The 19460-nt window shown below is 33.4% G+C and overlaps 2 protein-coding genes across 2 annotated transcripts in view; both read left to right on the top strand.

The window, feature by feature from the left end:
• LOC135831313 (uncharacterized) overlaps positions 1 to 12081 on the top strand; it is a 195019-nt gene extending 182938 nt beyond the window's left edge. The window contains exons 3-6 of the mRNA XM_065343702.1: positions 3856 to 3979; positions 9737 to 9915; positions 10529 to 10606; positions 10761 to 12081. Coding sequence (XP_065199774.1) covers positions 3856 to 3979; positions 9737 to 9915; positions 10529 to 10606; positions 10761 to 10846 — 467 coding nt within the window. The 3' untranslated portion in view covers positions 10847 to 12081. The remainder of the gene's footprint in view (positions 1 to 3855; positions 3980 to 9736; positions 9916 to 10528; positions 10607 to 10760) is intronic.
• Positions 12082 to 15024: 2943 nt separating this feature from the next.
• On the top strand, positions 15025 to 18820 carry LOC135831252 (transient receptor potential cation channel protein painless-like). Its single transcript, XM_065343603.1, has 2 exons — positions 15025 to 15161; positions 16147 to 18820. Exon 2 carries the CDS (start codon positions 16171 to 16173, stop codon positions 18442 to 18444), a length of 2274 nt encoding a protein of 757 aa, XP_065199675.1. The 5' UTR covers positions 15025 to 15161; positions 16147 to 16170; the 3' UTR covers positions 18445 to 18820.
• The last annotated feature ends 640 nt before the right edge of the window (positions 18821 to 19460 follow it).

The following is a 19460-nucleotide window of genomic DNA, read 5'->3' on the forward strand; positions in this document are numbered from 1 at the left end:
AAATTTCAATTTTTAAACTCAAATTTTATAAATTTACAAAGTCGGAGGTCAACATAAATTTTGATGTGAATGTCAAGCCATCCACATCCGTCACTTTTGGATGCCACATGTCGATGTGAATTTTGACCCTGTGTCGAGCTAATTGTCAATGTAATTGTCGACTAATGTTCATCTGCATTCGTGTCGACAATTACATCGACAATTAGCTCGACACAGGGTCAGAATTCACATCGACATGTGGCATCCAAAAGTGACGGATGTGGATGGGTCGACATTCACATCAAAATTAGCATGGTCATTGTTGTACTGGCTAAGAAAACAGTTTGGTAGAACTAACAAAATTTGTATTATTATAGCAGATGTCAAAATCAAAGTAAAAGTTCAATTTTATTCTTTTAATTTCCAACTGAAACAGTTGTTCAAATTCAAAATAAAGTTCACGTTTCCACTTCTTTTATTATGCTCTCTTTGATTTTAAACAAGAATTCACGGTATTACGCTCACCAGTGTTAAAACGAGACGTTTTGCTTATAACGTGTTTTGGCTTATAACACTCTTTTTTTCAGTCCCTTGAAAAGCATTAAAATAGTTTAAACCGTAGCCCTACATAAATATTGCAAAATCAGCAAACAGGCGGACAGACAACCTTAGGAGGCTGGACAAGTAGTCAGTGACCTTGAGAGTCTAAAAACTCAGGTCAATGATCTTAAGAGGCCAGACAGACATACGACCTTGAGAATCTATATGATTACATCTGTGACTGTGAGAGGCCAGATAGACAAGTCAATGACCTTATGTGGCTAGACGGATGGGTAGACAGACACAGACAGACAGACAAACAGACAACCTAGAGATGCTAAACATCTTGTTATGTGGTGAGGGGTGAAATGGAAGTGCTCCAATGTCTAGACCAGTGATGCAATATAGTAGGATCCTGCTTTGATTTGATTTTTGCAATGTCAAGTTGTTGATATCGTTCTTTGCTCTTCTTCTGGCTCTTCATGACTATCTGACATTTTGCAGCCAGTAGCTTATGGTTAGTTTCTTCACTGTGTTCTTGAATCCTTCTTTTACAAGTATATAGTCTATCTGGTTTCTGACTTGTCTCCAGGACTGACCCACGTGTAAAATCTTCTTGCATGCTGTTTGAACCAGAATTTTTTTTCACAAAATCAAGTTTTTACCAGCTGTTAGGTAGGTACTGGTATTTTCTTTTTTTTCTTAATCCCCCCTCCCAATTACCAGCCATTAGCAGCAATGAATATTTATTTATTTATTTTGAAATTGAAAATTAAAATATAATAGGTAGGTAGATAAATATTATGTGCATGCAATTGAAAATATTTACCCAATTATTTTTATTAAAAGCAGCTGTGAATTTGGAAAAAAAGGGGTAAGAGTTTTTAGTTCTAACATGAAATTTGTGGAAAAATGGGAGGATTTTTGGTATGACGTGTGGGGGAAAAAATGAGAAATTTCGAGCTAACGTGTGGGAAGAAACGACATTTTAATATTCCATCACTGGTCTAGACTGACAGTGAGTATGTACTCTAAACGGCTCTATCGATGCTACATCCTTAGGCTGCATTATTAGAGCTAAAGTTTTCACCACCCCTACCAGAAAATTTCTTTAAAGTGGGGTTGGAGGAAGGCCTTACCAAAGGGTCTCTTCTCCCCTCCTGAAACTCGTAAGGCCGGCGAAATCCATCTGTACACACCCTTGATCGGTATACGTATTTACATTCGACAATCTGCTGTAACCAATTACCTGGAGCTTGTAGCTTACCTATTCGAAGGCATCGACTCGAGATACTTCCAGCCACACAGTCATTATTTCATCTACATACAATATGAGAATCCGCGTTCACACCGTGCGAACCTCTCGATAATCGATTAATTTACACGCTATAAGGTTATTAATCTACTACATGCATACACCAGCACATTCCATCATGCTCTCTCCTCCAACTCTTCTATCATGATTTACATTTTCATACTCGCTCGTTAACTCAACAAACATCACCACCGTTCCGTACCATACTTATGGCACAATGTTGGAAAATAACTCGAGAAAATTATCCAGGCGAGCGAATACACGACAGGACAAGATAGGCGAGGCGAGGTAACCTCGTCAAAAATCTTCTCAACTGTGAAACTCTTCTCGCCACAGACTTAGCCGAAAGTACTCGTAGTTGATTGTTAATATGACTCACAATATTATACCTCCAAAGTCTTCCAGAAAAAAAGTCTTTCCATTTTATTTCTTTTTTTCAATGAGTCAGATTTCATCATTTTTACTGAATAAATATTGAATTAAAAAAAAAAAACATGTCTCCAAAAATGATCAGTAATTTTGAATTGAAAAAAAAAGAGTTATGCCCAAAGTCAAAAAATCAGCTAGGCCAGCTGTGTTGCTCCTTCCTGAGATCGTGGTCCTGTTCAAATCTCAGCTCGTTAATACTTTCTTAACAACGTGAAGATTGAATTGTTGAATCTTTGTTTCCGGCACGAGTGAGTATTTAGCTCCAATTTATATCAATATTAACCTTTTTTCACCTTACATCAAATCCAGATAACATTAAAATCGTTTAGTACACGAAATTGCTAATTACTTACCAATATTATCTACGAACCTATACATTTAAAATGAAGCAGCTGCTCTACTTTCAGCGCCTTTTAATCATCATTTTTATCACTTGATTTAATATATAATTTGTAATCTGTGCAAAATCGACGTACGAGTAGGTACATAGACCTACCTGTTCAAAATTATGTTTACACACTTGGTTCAAAATAATATGTACATTATTGATTTTCATTTCATCGATATAAATAAATTTGAAATGAATAAATAAATGCCTAAGTAATAAAATTCATAAAGCAACGATATAATATCTACGCATATTTTAATAACTCTTCCTTTAATGATCCGATACCAGCAACGAAACGCGATTATGGTCTACTGCATTAAATAATAAGACCACGAGAGTTCATTTGTTGGTATTTAAAATTCATGGCTCGATGAATTTCTTTACCTATAGTGATGGATTCGGTACATGAGGTTATTCGTCTTAAATACTCATACCTTTACCTACCTACGCCGAGTAATTATTTCTTTCTACGGAGTCCTTTCTCTACCTCGCCTTATCCCCTCATTGCCCTTCACATCTATTTTATTTACCGATACATATTTTTTTTTTACTTCTTCCATTTACCATATCCGCTCTAAATACAAATCATGTATATTTTTTTAATCTATTTAACGGTTCAAAATAATCATAAATGGGTTAAAGTCGAATTTAAAGTGAACCTATAAACTTTAACTATGTATATGATGGCTGATATTTTTATACACTATCAGCGAGGCCAAGTTTTTTAATGTTAAGGTTATACTTGTACATATGATGTACTGTGCTATGCTTTATGAGTAGCAGTACAATGTATTTTATCATTTATCAAAATAGAGTGAACGTGGCGCTAGCTTGCGTAGGTCGTAACACAGCATCGTATCTTCGCGATTTTTTTTTTTTTTCATTTTAAAAATAAAAATGCTCGTCGGATGTTCTGTGTTGTGTTATCCATGCCACGTCAAATTGTCCTATAATCCCCAGTGATACATCTATTGTGAACACAAAAATTTGCAACATGTTTTACTCGAAGTAGTAGTACCTCTACCTATGTGGAGTGTTTATGACGTTTTGTTCGTATAGATGATATATGTACATTTTTTTAAAAAAAATTTCTGATATCTATACTCGTCAAATTTGATATAATTATTATTATGTATTATAAAATATATCATCGATAACAATATCAATTTAACACGGACGTGTGTCTTTTTTTTATTTTTTGCAGTTCCTGTCGATAATATAACGCTGGATCAAGTGTTCGACAACAATACAAACGAACTGAATGTCACTTGTGGTACCGAAGACGTGTACCCGGAACCTCAAATCAAGCTTGTTATCAACGGTCAAGAGTAAGATGATATTCTATGCACTAATACATAATATAATATATGTATACTTACCTACTTAATACCCATGAGTGTTTCATTACCTACTTATTGTACTCGCTGGAAGAATCCTTAAAATCGAATCGCCAATATATTGAGCAAAATTAAGTATATAGGGGAATGAATACGATAATTAAACTCGTATTAGACCACACACGAGCTCGTAATTATGTATTTTTGCATAAGCCAAAACAGTCTCAAGTTGAACTTCTTAACCCTTCCAGAGTGATTTGGAAATTCTGGAGAAAATTCAAACATCGGTGGAGGCTTCGAAATGTACCTACCAAAACCAGTAAATGTGATTTGTGGAAGATGAATTAAAGGAATTTGTATTCACGTTGGTCTACTTGACTCGATAAATTTATGCTTCGATGAAAAAATTGAAAAATTGCACTTAATATACTTAGGTAACCCAACGAAACACAGTTTTTTAAAAATTTTGTAGGTACCTATGTTTTCAAAAATTCGTCAAAAGTCCAAAATCAAGTTTTAGCATTTAAATTTTGATTCTAAGGGTTCCTGTTTTTTTGATATTGCTTGGTTTTGTTCAAAATGGAAAATTGTCAGTTTATTTGAATGGTTTCCTTATTAGAGGAAATGTTAAACCTTGGAAAAAATCACAATCACGAATTTTTGGCATTTTGAATAGGTGCATACTGCATACTCAACAGTGAATTCGGCTTTCGATAATTATTTTCATTAGTCTGACTTTAGAATACTCAAATTTTTTACAAACAACTTGTAATATTTTATCAGGCTTTTGAAGACTCAAAAAAAATTCTACAGAGTTTTCAACATTTCATTAAAGGTTTTTTATCCCTGTTCTTCCATTGCAATGGTAGGTATAATTCGAAAATAATAGGTTCTGATATCGCACCTCGGGAGTAATAAGGTGACATCTCAAAAAAAATTGATTTTGATGTTTTTGCATTTTTGGGGCTTGTATGACCCCCCTCAACCAAAAATAACACGTCTTTGAGTTGGGTACATTATCTAGATCATGTAAAAAACCCAAATGGCCTAACTCAAAATCCCAACAACATTGCAAGTTGTTTGGAGTTACTTAGTATAAGGTGACATCTCAAAAAACTCCACCTTTTTTGAGCAAATTTCGTACATACAAAGTGTTAACAAACAGTTTTGATTGTTTTGAATGTTTGTCAGTTAGAAATAGTCACAAGGAGTGCATTTTTTATTGGTTTGTGCCAAACGGGAATTTTTTTTTAAATTGATCACTTTTCAGAAAAATTAATTTGCACATATAATGAAATTTTAGTTTTTTGAGAAAAACTCAAAAACTAAGCACTCTAGAAAAAAACTAACGACATTATGTCGATTGGAAATTTAATTCTCTACAACTTTGATAACATGGAATTATTTTTGGACGCTTCCTTTCGCCTCCACATCAACTTTAATGAAAGGTTCTAACTCAAAATGTTTTCCAAACATTGAAATATTTCCTCTTTAAGATTTTATTTTTCAAAGTGTTCTTATGCTAAATGAAGGTAGGATACCAGATCTTTAAAATGAGGTGCTATTCATTCCTCACAATTAATTATAAGTTGATAAAAATAATGAATCAAGTTTTTTAAAAAAAGAAAATCACTCTCCTGTAAAATTTCACTTTTTTGAGATGTCACCTTATTGCTCCCAAGGTGCGATATGACGATTTAATGAATCTTTCCAATTGCAATTTTTTTCAAAATGTATAGGTATAAATAGCACCATTAGTTTAAAAAGTCATTCAGTGATCTTATTTCTCAATTTTCAAAAAAAAAAAAATTGATTTTTAATTTTTAAAAAGTAGGTATTCGTCTCTTCAGTTTTTAAAGTATGCTGGCTACAGCTGGTGGTATTAGATTATCTAAAATGTTTAATGAGATTCGAACATAACCTAATGAAATTCGAACATATCATTATTAATAAGATGCACAATTCGAAATAAAACACGATGTATTTAACATATTTACAAACAAACAAAATGTACAGTAAAATAAACGGATAGAAAATCGCCATAATGCGAACGTTAGCGAGAAAACGGTAGTAAATTAATCGAATGAAATGAATTTGCGGTATTCGAATAGAAAAATCTAAAAGTCACGATCGATGTTTGTTGACTTTACACATACCTTGTATCTCGATAATACGACAAATTACGTGTAATTACAAAGTAAATAAACGCTTACAATATTGACGCGATTTTTTACATTATTTTCAACAATGTTGACATTCATTCAACGGACACCCTGTAAAAATGTTTTGAAATGCACAAACAGAAAGAGAGCTTATTCATGTGGCCAAAAAATAACTTTGAAATTAAAATTTTGAGACTATTTCAAGAATGAATGAAAATTTTCAGAAATCTACAAAATGATAAATTTTTTATTCCTGTGCCAGAATTCTTTTAAACAGTTGATCCATTTTTCAAAAAAATTTACCTTACAACCCAGCAAACTATTTTTATTCCATTGTATGAATATTTTCAATTTTTGTGTCAGAATTCTTCTGAATAACCCCTCCTTTTTTTTTTAAAGAAAAATTGGTTGGTTCTTTAACATAAAGCATCCCAAAAGTGAAAACAATTTTTTGAAAATTTTTCATCAAAAGTTGTCTCAAGATTGTTAGACTGTATACAAGCACAAATGCGATATGGTGGAAGGATGAGAATAATTCCCTAATGAGTGAAAGATTAGAAATATCCTTATACGAATATTTCTAATATCAAGAAGAAACTATTTACTTACCCCTTGCTAGCTCAGCTTATACCACATAAATGTTTCGTGTACGTCAACAAAATAAACAGATCGATGCATTAATTACGCTCACAGATTTGTTTCACCAAAATGTAATTGTTGTATTCAAATCACATTAAGTAAGTCTCTTGAATATAAGGTTTTTCGAAATATACACATTCACCGCTATAAACTAGATTAGGAGAATGGGCTATGTATGATTACCTAATCACGTGCCAAAATCACATTAACTATTCCTGCAAAGGAGATTGAATTTGTCTTAAAACTATAGAAGTACCTACACATTTACTCTCCTTAGCCGCTATATACTAAGGCAGAGGACTAATTGCTCAGACCAATGATTCATAGATGGCTTAGGATCATTCTGACTCACGTATCTACCTCAGAGGACGAACAAGAAGTGATCTCAAGATCGAATCTAGCTAAAGTTATACGTGCAGTTTTGGGTCAATCTCGAGAGATTATAAGCTAGCGCCACTTTATCCAAATATGGGAAATGAAAAAATGTTAAGAATCCGAACCCTTGCCAGTTCTCCGGATACACTCTTTGAATTTACGAGTACATACCATCTTCTTACCTTAATAAATCACACGATCCCAAAGTTGTCAAGACCCGATTAGCGCTGATGGCAAATTATTTTGCCATTGCCAAAAAGTGTACTAATGGCAAAAAAATGGTTAGCGTATGGCAAAGCTCCAGCCAATGAGCGTGCAGCATTACAGCTTTGCCATTATGGCAAAAGGTTGGTATTTGACATTGAATGGCAAAGTAATGGCAGTTTTTTGGCATTATTATTTTTACCATTTGGTGGCAATTTTTTGGCGATTATATTTCAGAACTCAATTTCAAAAATTAAAATGAGGGGGTTGGAAGGTGCAATTCTGATTTTTGTTTTGCGATATGTCATGTATACATTTCAAAGTATTTTTTCAGCTCAACTCTTCCTACGAAAAATCCCTGATCTATTTTACCTACCTAACGGGGATTCGAACCTGGGTCCCTACGATTCCTAACCAGATGCCCTAACCACTAGACTATGCCTACACTAGTAGAATATGGGCGTTAAAAGAATATATTTGTTTGTCATCGCGTTGTAATGTTTTAAATTTTCATTTAAGGGTACTACTGGGTGAACTAAGTGATATGCCCTGCCCTCGGATTTTTGAAATTTTGATGAAACATTGTTGGGTACCTTTAAAAACAATGTTGGACCCAAAAAAATTTCCCTCGTCCCCCACGATGGCAAAAAAACAATTTTTTAAAAGAAAAAATCATTCTTTCAACAAGTTTTGATCAACGAATTTTCAATTCATTGGGAAGGGAAGGGATTGCCCAAAAATTGAATTTTTTTGTGAAAATGCTTCATTATAGCGTATTTATTCCATGCAACCTTTCCGATCAAGGCGTAAATAGCGCTACAATGAAGCATTTTTCACGAAAAATTCAATTTTTGAGCAACCTCCTTCCTCAATGTGGCCCTTAGGAAAGTCAACTGCAAATCTAACTTCATATTCGTAATCAGCGGGTTCGATTCATGTGATAACCATACCCATATTGTTAATCTACTTTCGCCCAAAATTGGGGGAGGGGCCAGAGGGGGTGTCTATTGGCTCAAATTGAGGTACCTATTCAAGAAGTTGTTTGATATTGTACTACTTTTAGAGGCCTTCACGCGAAATTTCAAAGCTACATCACATCACTGGCAGTACATTTCGCTTTTTTTGAAGGTGTCACGACACACAAAACACATTTTTGAGTGTTTTTCAAGTTCTTAAAGATTACCCACTTAGAGAAAAAATTTGAAAAAAATTTCAATTTCAAATTTATATGTAGGTAGTACCTAGACCTACTCATGCACGTATATTCTTGGAAAAAAAATTTCGTGTGCTTGAATCAAGTTTGGAGACGTGGGGGTTTAAAATTTTCTTTTGTCAATATCTCTCCACTGCGAGGTCTTTTTTTTTCTGAAAAAATCGTTTTTTTTCCACGGTTTTGTCAATGTTGGCAAATTTTTGTCAAAACTAGCATAAATAGAGTGTCATCTGTTCTGCAGCGATTCTCAAAAGTGCCATTGTTGGCAATTTTGTCATGTTTTCCATTTTAATCCAAGTTTTACCACTCTTTTGCCAATAATGTCAAAATATTGGCAAAAGCTAGGCAAAAGTATTGGCAAAATTATTCCATTTTCATTTTGCCAACCATTTGCCAAAAAAGTGACAAATGGCAATTTTAGAATTGCCATTGCGCTAATCGGGGACCTAAAGGATCGAATTATCGAACCCTATAGGATCTCACCAACTTAAAGAATCATTATATAATGCACTGCCAAGACAGTGAGGCCATAATGTCACCTTCCAAGATTTTTAACAGAAATGAAACATTTTCAAAAAAAATTAAAGACTTAATTTTTTTATTTTTCCACCTGATTTTAGACAATATTAAGGGTATGGACTCCCCCATGCAGGAAACGAAGAATATTTTCTCTCAAAAAGGGTGCTAATTTAGAACAGTTCTGACACAAAAATTGAAAATTTTCAATAATTTTGATTTTGAATTATTTAGGTACGAGTGCATCACATATTCAATTTTTTGGATTTTTCCAACTTGCGGAAGAAGGCTCCACTAAATAGAACCTACCAAAATAGCTTGAGGAACCAAAGGAGATTTTTTTGCAAAATGGGATTGTTTAGTTTGTGGAAGAATTCTGACGTGGAAATTGGAAATTTTTGGATGAATTAGATTTTTTCATTCTTGTAATTTTCATCAAAATCGTGATCTTTGAATCACATATCCAAATTATGTGCCTTATTTTTTGCTAGATACTTACTTCGAAAAACTTAAAACTTGCATAAATTGAAAAAAATAGAAATAAAATACATACAAACTCGATGAAACAACATTATGTTTCAACTCCTTCAAAACACCACACCGGCAACTTATTCAATTTCTCTGTTTTTCTCGTTACAGTAACATGACCATCGAACCGATACTCGACGTGCGAATAAAAGAAAATCAACTATTCGACATCACGGCTACCTACAAGCTACCAATCAACGATTTGTCTGCTAGTTCCAAGATTAATTGTTCTATAATTTTACCAGACGTCCATATAACCAGTAGTCGATTAATGCAGTATAACAAATCAGGTAAGCTTTTAATATTTGAATCTAAAAAATAAATAAAATAATATAACGGGAAAAATTTTAATATCCAGCTATAATTATTTGAATCAAGTAATTTGTTGATTTTTGGAGAATTTTTTGAAACTTGAGTTTTTTTTGGACCTGCCTGAAATTATTTGAATTCTTTTAAAATAAACATGGAAAGAGGGGGGAGGGTGTCAAAAATATTCGGAAATCTAAAATATTGTTCATAGTCAAGAAGAGCTCTACATTAGGTATTTGAAAAAATCATTTTCACTTATCAACTTTCAATTGGTTCTCATTTGAAATTTTATAAATTTTGGACTTGGCCAAAATTCATCAAAAACATAAAAATTGACTCGTGGGCCAAAAATTTAGGATCCAAAAATTTCATTGGATATGAAGATTTGGAAAGATCTCTTGGCCTCATTTGTCTCTTTGCCATTTTTAATGAATAGGTAGGAACTCATTTTTCACAAAAATTGGAATATTTACGAGTCTAATTACTTACCATATCGCTTTTCGCCAATATTTTTGTATTTCTGCACACAAAAAACAACACTGTATAAATAATTTCATTTTCACCGCTTCTCAAACTCCACTTTTTTTGGTGCAGGGTACGTTGATGATGATATCATCACCGATGGTAATGTCACAACTGACGAAATCAGCACGCAAGATCCGAATGCACAAGGTAATAATCATTACAAGCACGAATTATCATCGTTTACCTATTATGCTTTTCTGATATCTACTTTAGAATGCATGCAAAACTGTTTCAAATTCCATCCATTTCCATAAGTATAGAATTTCGATCTAATTGCGTCAATTTTTTGCTCTTTTTACAGGTGGTTCGATACAAAATCTGATAAATTCTTATCTGATATCGATGTCTGTATTTGTTATCCTGACACTGGCTCGTGAATTTTTCTAGAAATCTGAAATGATGTAAAACAAACGTAACGAGATGAATGATTAATAAAATTATCAAAAAGTATCGCGTTGCGATGAGCTGAATCATTTTAAATGATTCTAAACTCTGAAAACGGTACAATCAATACGAAGATGCATTTTTGTAACATGCTCCTTTACCATGTGGGCCTATCTAATGTATACTTTGTATTTACCTGCGTGTTGCCTATTTTATCCGAAATATCGACATTTTATGAAAATGTACAGTTCTCAAATTTCGTAGCTTATATTTCACATTTCATCGTTACACAAATGATTATTGATACATTTAGTGATATATTTTGTTTTCAAGTCTTTGTTATTAAAAAATGAAACTAATGCTTTTGTGATATGTAATCAATTATGTTTATAAATATTCCTATCTTTAGCTTTTTTTTTCAAAGTAAAATTCCAAAGAAACATTGGCGAAGTGAATCGACTTTATACGAAGAGAAGAGGTGCAGTTTGCATTTTATTTTGAATTTCAGTCAATTTTTCAAGCAAAAGTAAACTTCTAAAATTTATTATCAACTCATTGGCTGTATTTTTATTCAAATTCAAAATGTGATTTTCTAAATTTTTTCATAATTGCCTATTTATTTTTGGAACAGTTTTGTGAACTTTCTTCCTAAGTATTAAGGACCTCACATTTTTAATATTTAAAAAAAATAAAATGTGAGTTTACGAAAAACGACGCCAAAGTTATATTTTTTATTTACTGATAATTGTTTTTTTCTAGTCGTATATTGTATTTATTTTATGATGTAGGTATAGTCTGTTGATTTATCACAGAAAAAATATCATAGGGTGATGAATAAGGGAGACTAAATCAATTTGATAATTGGAATCGCAGATCTCTCAATGATCGGAATCCTTGTAGCAATCAATTCGATCAAACGCTACCGATTTTTCATTTCATTTTTGAAAAAAAATGAATTTTACTACGTATTTAATGAATACCTACTACCTAGGTACCTACCTATTATGTACCCATGTAAATATCTAGCTAAATTATTTATGTATACTACTCATCATAATCTTGATATACTTTTTACCTACCTAAATGATATTCCTATGTATATCTAAAGTTCGTTGGTTGTCAATAACAAATTATGTAAATTTTATGTTTAATTCACATTATTTTTTTCCTTTGTGATTCGTTTAACGAATTTTGTTTGTTTGTACGCAAAATATTTATTAAAATTGTTGTTGTATTAACCTGTTTTTACCTGTTTTTCAGTTCATTTATGAGTCATTCCGTTTCAAATCGTTGAGCTTTTTGCACTTTGGGGTCGCAGATTTAGACAAATACTTTTTAATTAGATTGACTAGGGTGGGAGACGACGAATCGCGCATACACTAGTTTTGAAAACTGGCCATATAGTCCGGCATATGACAATAGGAGTAATTGCACCCCCCCCCCGCCGATCCTCCGCGACAACCTTTTTCTTAAAGGGGACATCCTAAGGAACATTTTAAAGCAAATTTGCCAACAAAAAAAAATTGGCCTTACTTACAAAATGGCGGCAATTTTGATTGACAGGTCAGCCGAAATCGCAGATTTTGCGTTTTAAGATAGGACTTGCACGAACTTTTTCAAACTTTACAAAGGTAGACCGAAAGATCATGCAAAAATTTATCACCTGTCAAAATTTCAAGTGCTAAAGTGCGTTTTTCGATTTTTGGTGAATTTTTGAAAATCGAATTTAGGCCAAAAATGAGGGAAAAATCAAAATTTTACCAAATTGACCAAGAAAGCTAAAATTTAGGATATACCCTATTTTCGACATGCCAAATCGATTGGAAACGGTTTCAACCCGTTTTGAGCAGTTCTGGAGCCTCCAGCAGATTTTTGAAACTCGAAATTCCCACAAAATTCCATCAAATTGGAGTTGTAAAGCTAAAATTTATTCTAAAAACTAATTTCAATACGCTGCGAAGTAGTGGAGGTAAATTTCAAGTCGTTTTGGATCCTCCAGCGACTTTTTGAAAATTCCTGAAGCCTCCAGCAGATTTTTGAAACTTTAAATTTTCACAAAATTTCATCAAATGGAGATGGAAAGCTGAAATTTACTCTACACTCTGATTTTAACACCCTCTAAAAACGACTTCTGGTGAATTTTAAGTCATCTTAGGGCCTCCAGTGACTTTTTTGAAAATTACTGGAGCCTCCAGCACATTTTTGAAACTTAAAATTTCATCAAATGGAGATGGAAAGCTGAAATTTACTCTACACTCCAATTTTAACACCCTCTGAAAACGACTTCTGGTGGATTTCAAGTCATTTTAGAGCCTTCAACGACTCTTTTGAAAATTACTGGAGCCTCCAGTAGATTTTTGAAACTTGAAATTTCCCCAAAATTTCATCAAACTAAGATGGAGAGTCGAAATTCATTCTGCAAACTAATTTCAATATGCTACGAAGTTGACTGCTGGTGTATTTCAAGTCGTTTTGGAGCCTCCAGCAACTTTTTGAAAGGTTGTATGACGTTTTTTTGGAAAATTTAAATTTCCTAAAAGTAGTTGGAAGCTTTAAAACCATTTGAAACCACCATGTAGTCTGCGAAGTAAATTTCAGCGTGCCAACTCTATTTGATAAATTGATGTTGGGGAAATTTCAAGTTTCAAAAATCCACTGGAGGCTCCAGTAATTTTCAAAAAAGTCGCTGAAGGCCCTAAAATGACTTGAACTCACCTGAAGTCGTCTCCAGAGGGTGTTAAAATTGGAGTGTAGAGTAAATTTCAGCTTTCCATCTCCATTTGATGAAATTTTGTGAAAATTTAAAGTTTCAAAAATCTGCTGGAGGCTCCAGTAATTTTCATAAAAAGTCGCTGGAGGGCCTAAAATTACTTGAACTCACTTGAAGTCGTCTTCATAGGGTGTTAAAATTGGAGTGTACAGTAAATTTCAGCTTTCCATCTACATTTGATGAAATTTTGTGAAAATTTGAAGTCTCAAAAATCTGCTGGAGGCTTCAGAAATTTTCAAAAAGTCGCTGGAGGATCCAAAACGACTTGAAATTTACCTGCACTACTTCACAGCGTATTGAAATTAGTTTTTAGAATAAATTTTAGCTTTACAACTCCAATTTGATGAAATTTTGTGGGAATTTCCAGTTTCAAAAATCTGCTGGAGGCTTTAGAACTGCTCAAAACGGGTTGAAACCGTTTCCAATCGATTTGGCATGTCGAAAATAGGGTATATCCTAAATTTCAGCTTTCTTGGTCAATTTGGTAAAATTTTGATTTTTTCCCTCATTTTTGGCCTAAATTCGATTTTCAAAAATTCACCAAAAATCGAAAAACGCACTTCAGCACTTGAAATTTTGACAGGTGATAAATTTTTCCATGATCTTTCGGTCTACCTTTGTAAAGTTTTAAAAAGTTCCTGCAAGTCCTATCTTAAAACGCAAAATCTGCGATTTCGGCTGACCTGTCAATCAAAATTTCCCGCCATTTTGTAAGTAAGGGCAACTTTTTTTTTGGCAACTTTGCTTTAAAATGTTCCTTAGGATGCCCCCTTTAAGAAAAAGGTTGTCGCGGAGGATCGGCCGGGGGGGGGGGTGTGCAATTACTCCTATTGTCGTATGCCGGACTAATAGTTTTGAGGAAAATACAGGATATCGTGAAGTTTAAGCAGGGTCTCAACTTGAAAACTATAAATGGTACTTTGGAATTCTAGTCATGGAAGCGCTATTCGGAAAAGTATTTTCCCTTTTTCAAGAATTGGCTGGAAAAATTTAAATACTATGTACGATTCTTCTCCATCGCTTTCATGCTAAAAAAATTCTGAATAAATCACCTTCAATACAACTTTTTATGCTGTTAAACATAAATTAAAAAAATTGAATGACATTTTTTCGCGTTCCGATTTTATAAATTCCATAAATTCTGAGAAAATACAATTTCTTTTTCTTATGTTTTGGTGCATCATATCTCTCGCCATTTTGAATAAGAAAACAAAAATTACGTAACAACAAACTAATTAGGTACATGATACTAAACGTTGTTTTTTTTTCACATGAATTGAATCACAGAATTACCCGGTTATAAGAAAATGACATTACTCCACGGAAACCATTAGGTAAATACTTACATAGAATTGTTCTTATTGACTAGAGGAAGTTTCGATTCATCCATTGGTGCAATAAACCATTCGCGAGCATTATTTCTAATGGTCGATTACTTAATAATAATTAGCATCAAGCAATGTAATCGTGAGAGTTTCGATGTGATGTTATGATCAGTGCATTAAATTTTGGAAACCTGTGAATATAATACCTACATTTGATTTCAAGGTACGTATTTTTGTTTGAAGATTAAAATTGAATTTTTATTCTTCATTTACACAAATAATAATCAAGTTTTCATTTTCTGTTCAAAATTATAAAAACTGAAAAAAAAATGTGAAAGAATTTGGAAGTTGGGGAAAAGAAATTTGACGAGAAAAGAAGCTGTTTGAGCAATTTTGTAAGAAACAGGACTGCAGTTTTGGTAAAAAATATAATCATTTGACTATTTTATCGTAAAACTAATTCATGAGAATTGGCGGGAAAAAAGAACTTCTCGTCCACTCATAAAAAATTGACACTCTCGAGAGTGTCTGTTTTGGGAATTTTTCGACAATTTTGGCAGGTACAAGATTTTCTGTGCAATCTTGGCAAGAACAGAACTGTTTGACAATTTTGGGCAAAAATAGGCATTCTTTGACAATTTCTCACAAAATTTACACTTTTGACAATATTGACTAAAATAGGCACTCTTTGACAACTATGCCAAAACTGGACACTTCTTTACTACTTATGTATGTATTTTTCCAAAAATTGACGCTTTTTGCACCCCCCCCCCCCCCAAATCAAACTGACGACTTCTCCAAAAACTTAAACCATTTGATTCGGTTCCATTTGGCCAAAAATAACCATAACTTTACCTTAGGCAAGTTTGGCAAACAAACTTTATATTGGCTTTTCTTAGAACAAAAACAGGACTTATCGAACAAAAAGGTAAAAATCAATTTTTTTTGGATGTTTATGGATTTAAAACTTTTAAAATTAGCGTACGTTTAAAAAAAAAAACGATCGGAACACTTTTTAGCAAACGTTGGTAATAGTTGTTTTTTAAGCCTCAGATTTACATATGTACTTACTTTTTTGACACCTTCCTCACATTTTTCACATTTTTTCAAATGATAGAACTTTTTGCAGTACAATTTTTTCAACATGGAAATGTTTTTAGCACCAGGGATCTGATCCGTCTATCACAATTTTACAATTTGTTTTCCAGGTTATCCCTCTTGCATATCGTAAAATGGATCGAGTGGTCACGAAAGCGATGTATTCAACAGTCGAAGACGAAGTGGAAATAATGTCCGAGATCGAAGAACACATTAATCACATTGTAGAAAAGATGAAAGATGATGAAATATCTCTCGACGATTGTGACATCATCGAAAGCGATCGATTAATGATACTGATAAAACAGCTGAAACTTCAAGGAGATACAACAATTGGCACATGCAGCAGGCCTGGAAAGGTTTTCAAACACGACTGGATTCGTGAAATCATCACTAACTTCTGCCCCAAAACAGCAAAACAACTGCAGAAAGAATCGGATGAATCTACTACGTCCATAATGAGAGCTGCCAGACATGGTAATTTCCTACATTTGCAGACATTATTAAAAAATGAGAGGAAAAAACAACTGAATGCAGCTGCGGGGAAAACTATACTGCTTGCTTTACTCGATGGTATAATTGCCTATAAATATAAAAAATATCCAGGCAGAGTACTTTTGGAAAATTTAATAGCAGACAAAGGAGTACGTGAATCCATAAGAGACTCATTTTTTCCACCAACAGAAACATCCGAGTTTCCAGGACAAACACCAGATCATTATCAATGCCTAGAACATATTCTGAAAAAGGTTCCAATCAACCAACTGGATATAAATTTCGAAGACGTTCATGGAAATACAGCTTTGCATTACGCAGTCGCTTGGCAAGAGGCAAAAGCTATAGGGCTACTTTTGCAAAATGGCGCTTACATGTGCACAGAAAATAAAAACGGTATGATTCCTTTGAAATCAATCAACCCAGAAATACTGCAACAATACTTAGATAGCTGCATCTCATCCAATAATTACCCTCCAGAACACACAGATTATCAGATTACCATAGATTTCAAACTGTTTATGCCACAACAACAACAGCTTGGGGGAGAAAAACAGGAAAACATTTGCGAATCCAAACCTGTGCTGATATTGCACGAAGATTCCAGATTTAATAAACTACTCTGTCATCCGGTTATAACGAGTTATCTGTGCTTGAAATGGCACAAAGTTAAAATATTCTTCTACTTGAACTTGATGTGGTACTTCATATACTGGTTTTTACTTAATTCCTATGTGTTTTGCATTTCTCATCAGGCATCTAATTGTACTCGTAACAACACAGATGACTTCCATGAAACCATTAATTCCGCGTTTGGCAATGTTTGTAAATTACCGGTTTCTCACTGCTGGAAAATCTTGATCATTATTTCATGCTCAACACTTATCTACAGGGAATTGAATCAGATCTGGAATCTACCAACGAGTTATTTCAAATTTAAGGAAAACTGGATGGAAATGTGTTTGTTCGCATCAACTTTCTATTTCTTGCGTGTTGAGCAGAACAGTCAAATAAGTACTGTATTGGCTGCTGCGATCGTATTGGTTTCGTGGTTAGAACTGGTGTTATTGATAGGTCGACATCCTCTTCTTTCCACTCATATTGAAATGTTTAAAAACGTATCGGAGAATTTCTTCAAACATCTATTTCTGTATTCTATCATGGTTATTGCATTCGCTTTCAGCTTCTATATCCTATTCAAAGATGCAAAAGCTGATGGTAAATCGCCCAGCATATTCCAATTTCCCACCGCGTCCATCTTCAAGACATTCCTCATGAGCATAAGTGGATTCGAAACTTCGACAATCACATTGAGTAAAGCTACTATTTGGTCTCAAGTATTCTTGTTGATATTCACCTTTATCGTATCTATCGTCCTTCTCAATTTGTTGAACGGGTTGGCTTTTGGTGATACTCTGAAAACCCAAGACGCATCTGAACTTATAGGAATAACATCTCGAATTAATTTCATAGCCCAAGTTGAAAGTATGACAGCTCTACCCTTTTTCAAGTTCATTGATAAACTTTGTCAATGGTTTTGTTGCTGTTCCTTTGGTAAAAAAAGTCGGAAAGGTTCTGAACGAGTCAGTATTGAGGAGCCTTCCTCCACCACGTCGACTTTTGTTAAGCAAAACTCGGCTTTGTTCTTCACTAAAACTATTTATAGCTGTATTTGCCTGAGTTATACTTTGAAGGATTGTAAAATCAAAATATTTCCAAATCGTAAACTTCTGAGTCAAATAAGATGTGATCGCAAGATAATCGAAAAGGCTGTTGATATTTTGAAAAATAAACAAAGCAGCAAGACTCAAGAGATGGCTGAATTTTGTAAGCAAATACTTCAAGAAATTAAAATGAACTCTGGCCTTTATTACCCTCCTTGTGAGGTCTGTGCAGCTAAAGGGTCAAATTAAATACCTTAGGTATACCTACCTAAAATGATAGAATTCCCTGTGTAGATAAATTATACTCTTATGTAACTATAAAAACATAATTTTAAGGCTGTGGTTGTAATTACCTACCTGTAATTTTACGAATTCTTCGAACTATCGAGATCGTATTTATCCGTGAAATCAAAAAATTTTACTCGTGATCTCCAATGTATTTTAAGTTTTTTATGTACGTATTCATACTTACTCGCTAACGTTCGTTGTAATTCGGTTTTTTATCTTTTTACTTTCTTGTACATACGTATTTCGTTTTCGTGTAAATATTATGTTTAAATTACATCCAATTATGTATTTCATTGCGCAGTTTTAATTTCTTCAGAAATAAAATATTTCTATATTGCGTTGATGCTCAAAAATTCTGAAAAAATTACCTCAATAAGTACCTACTTGTACTTACTATTCTTTATGCTGCTCGATATGAGTAATACATATACTTAGGATCCTACGTAAGTAAGTACGTATATAAAAAATTGGTATGAAATTTATTCGTGTTATCGATTTTAAAAAATCCGAATATCACGAGGAAATGCATCACATCTCTCATCAATGTTGAAGAATAATACGATAATTAAGTACTTACGTCACAACAAACTAATGACAAACATGATACGATTAGGTACCGAACGTCGTTTTCCAAGTTTGTAGAATGAACTGAATCACAGAACTTGGTACCTGATTAAAAAAATGAGATTTTTCACGGAAACAGCTGTTATACAAATACTTTGATACTTGAAATTTGTCTCATTGACTCAAGGAAATTTTGATTCATGTCATCGGTTCTGCGTGTATTATTTCTAATGGTAGGTACCTATTTATACTAATTGGCATCAAGCAACGTACTCGTGAAAGTTTTGATGTGATATTAAGTAACCCTACACCTTGGATTTTTTGGACTTTTCCAACTTGTAGAATGAAGAGAACCTACCAAAATACATACAATCTTAAGGAACCGAAGGAGATTTTTTTTTCTCGAAAAACAG

This window comes from Planococcus citri, chromosome 1 (genome assembly GCF_950023065.1).
Source record: "Planococcus citri chromosome 1, ihPlaCitr1.1, whole genome shotgun sequence".
NCBI classification, from domain to species: Eukaryota; Metazoa; Arthropoda; class Insecta; order Hemiptera; family Pseudococcidae; genus Planococcus; species Planococcus citri.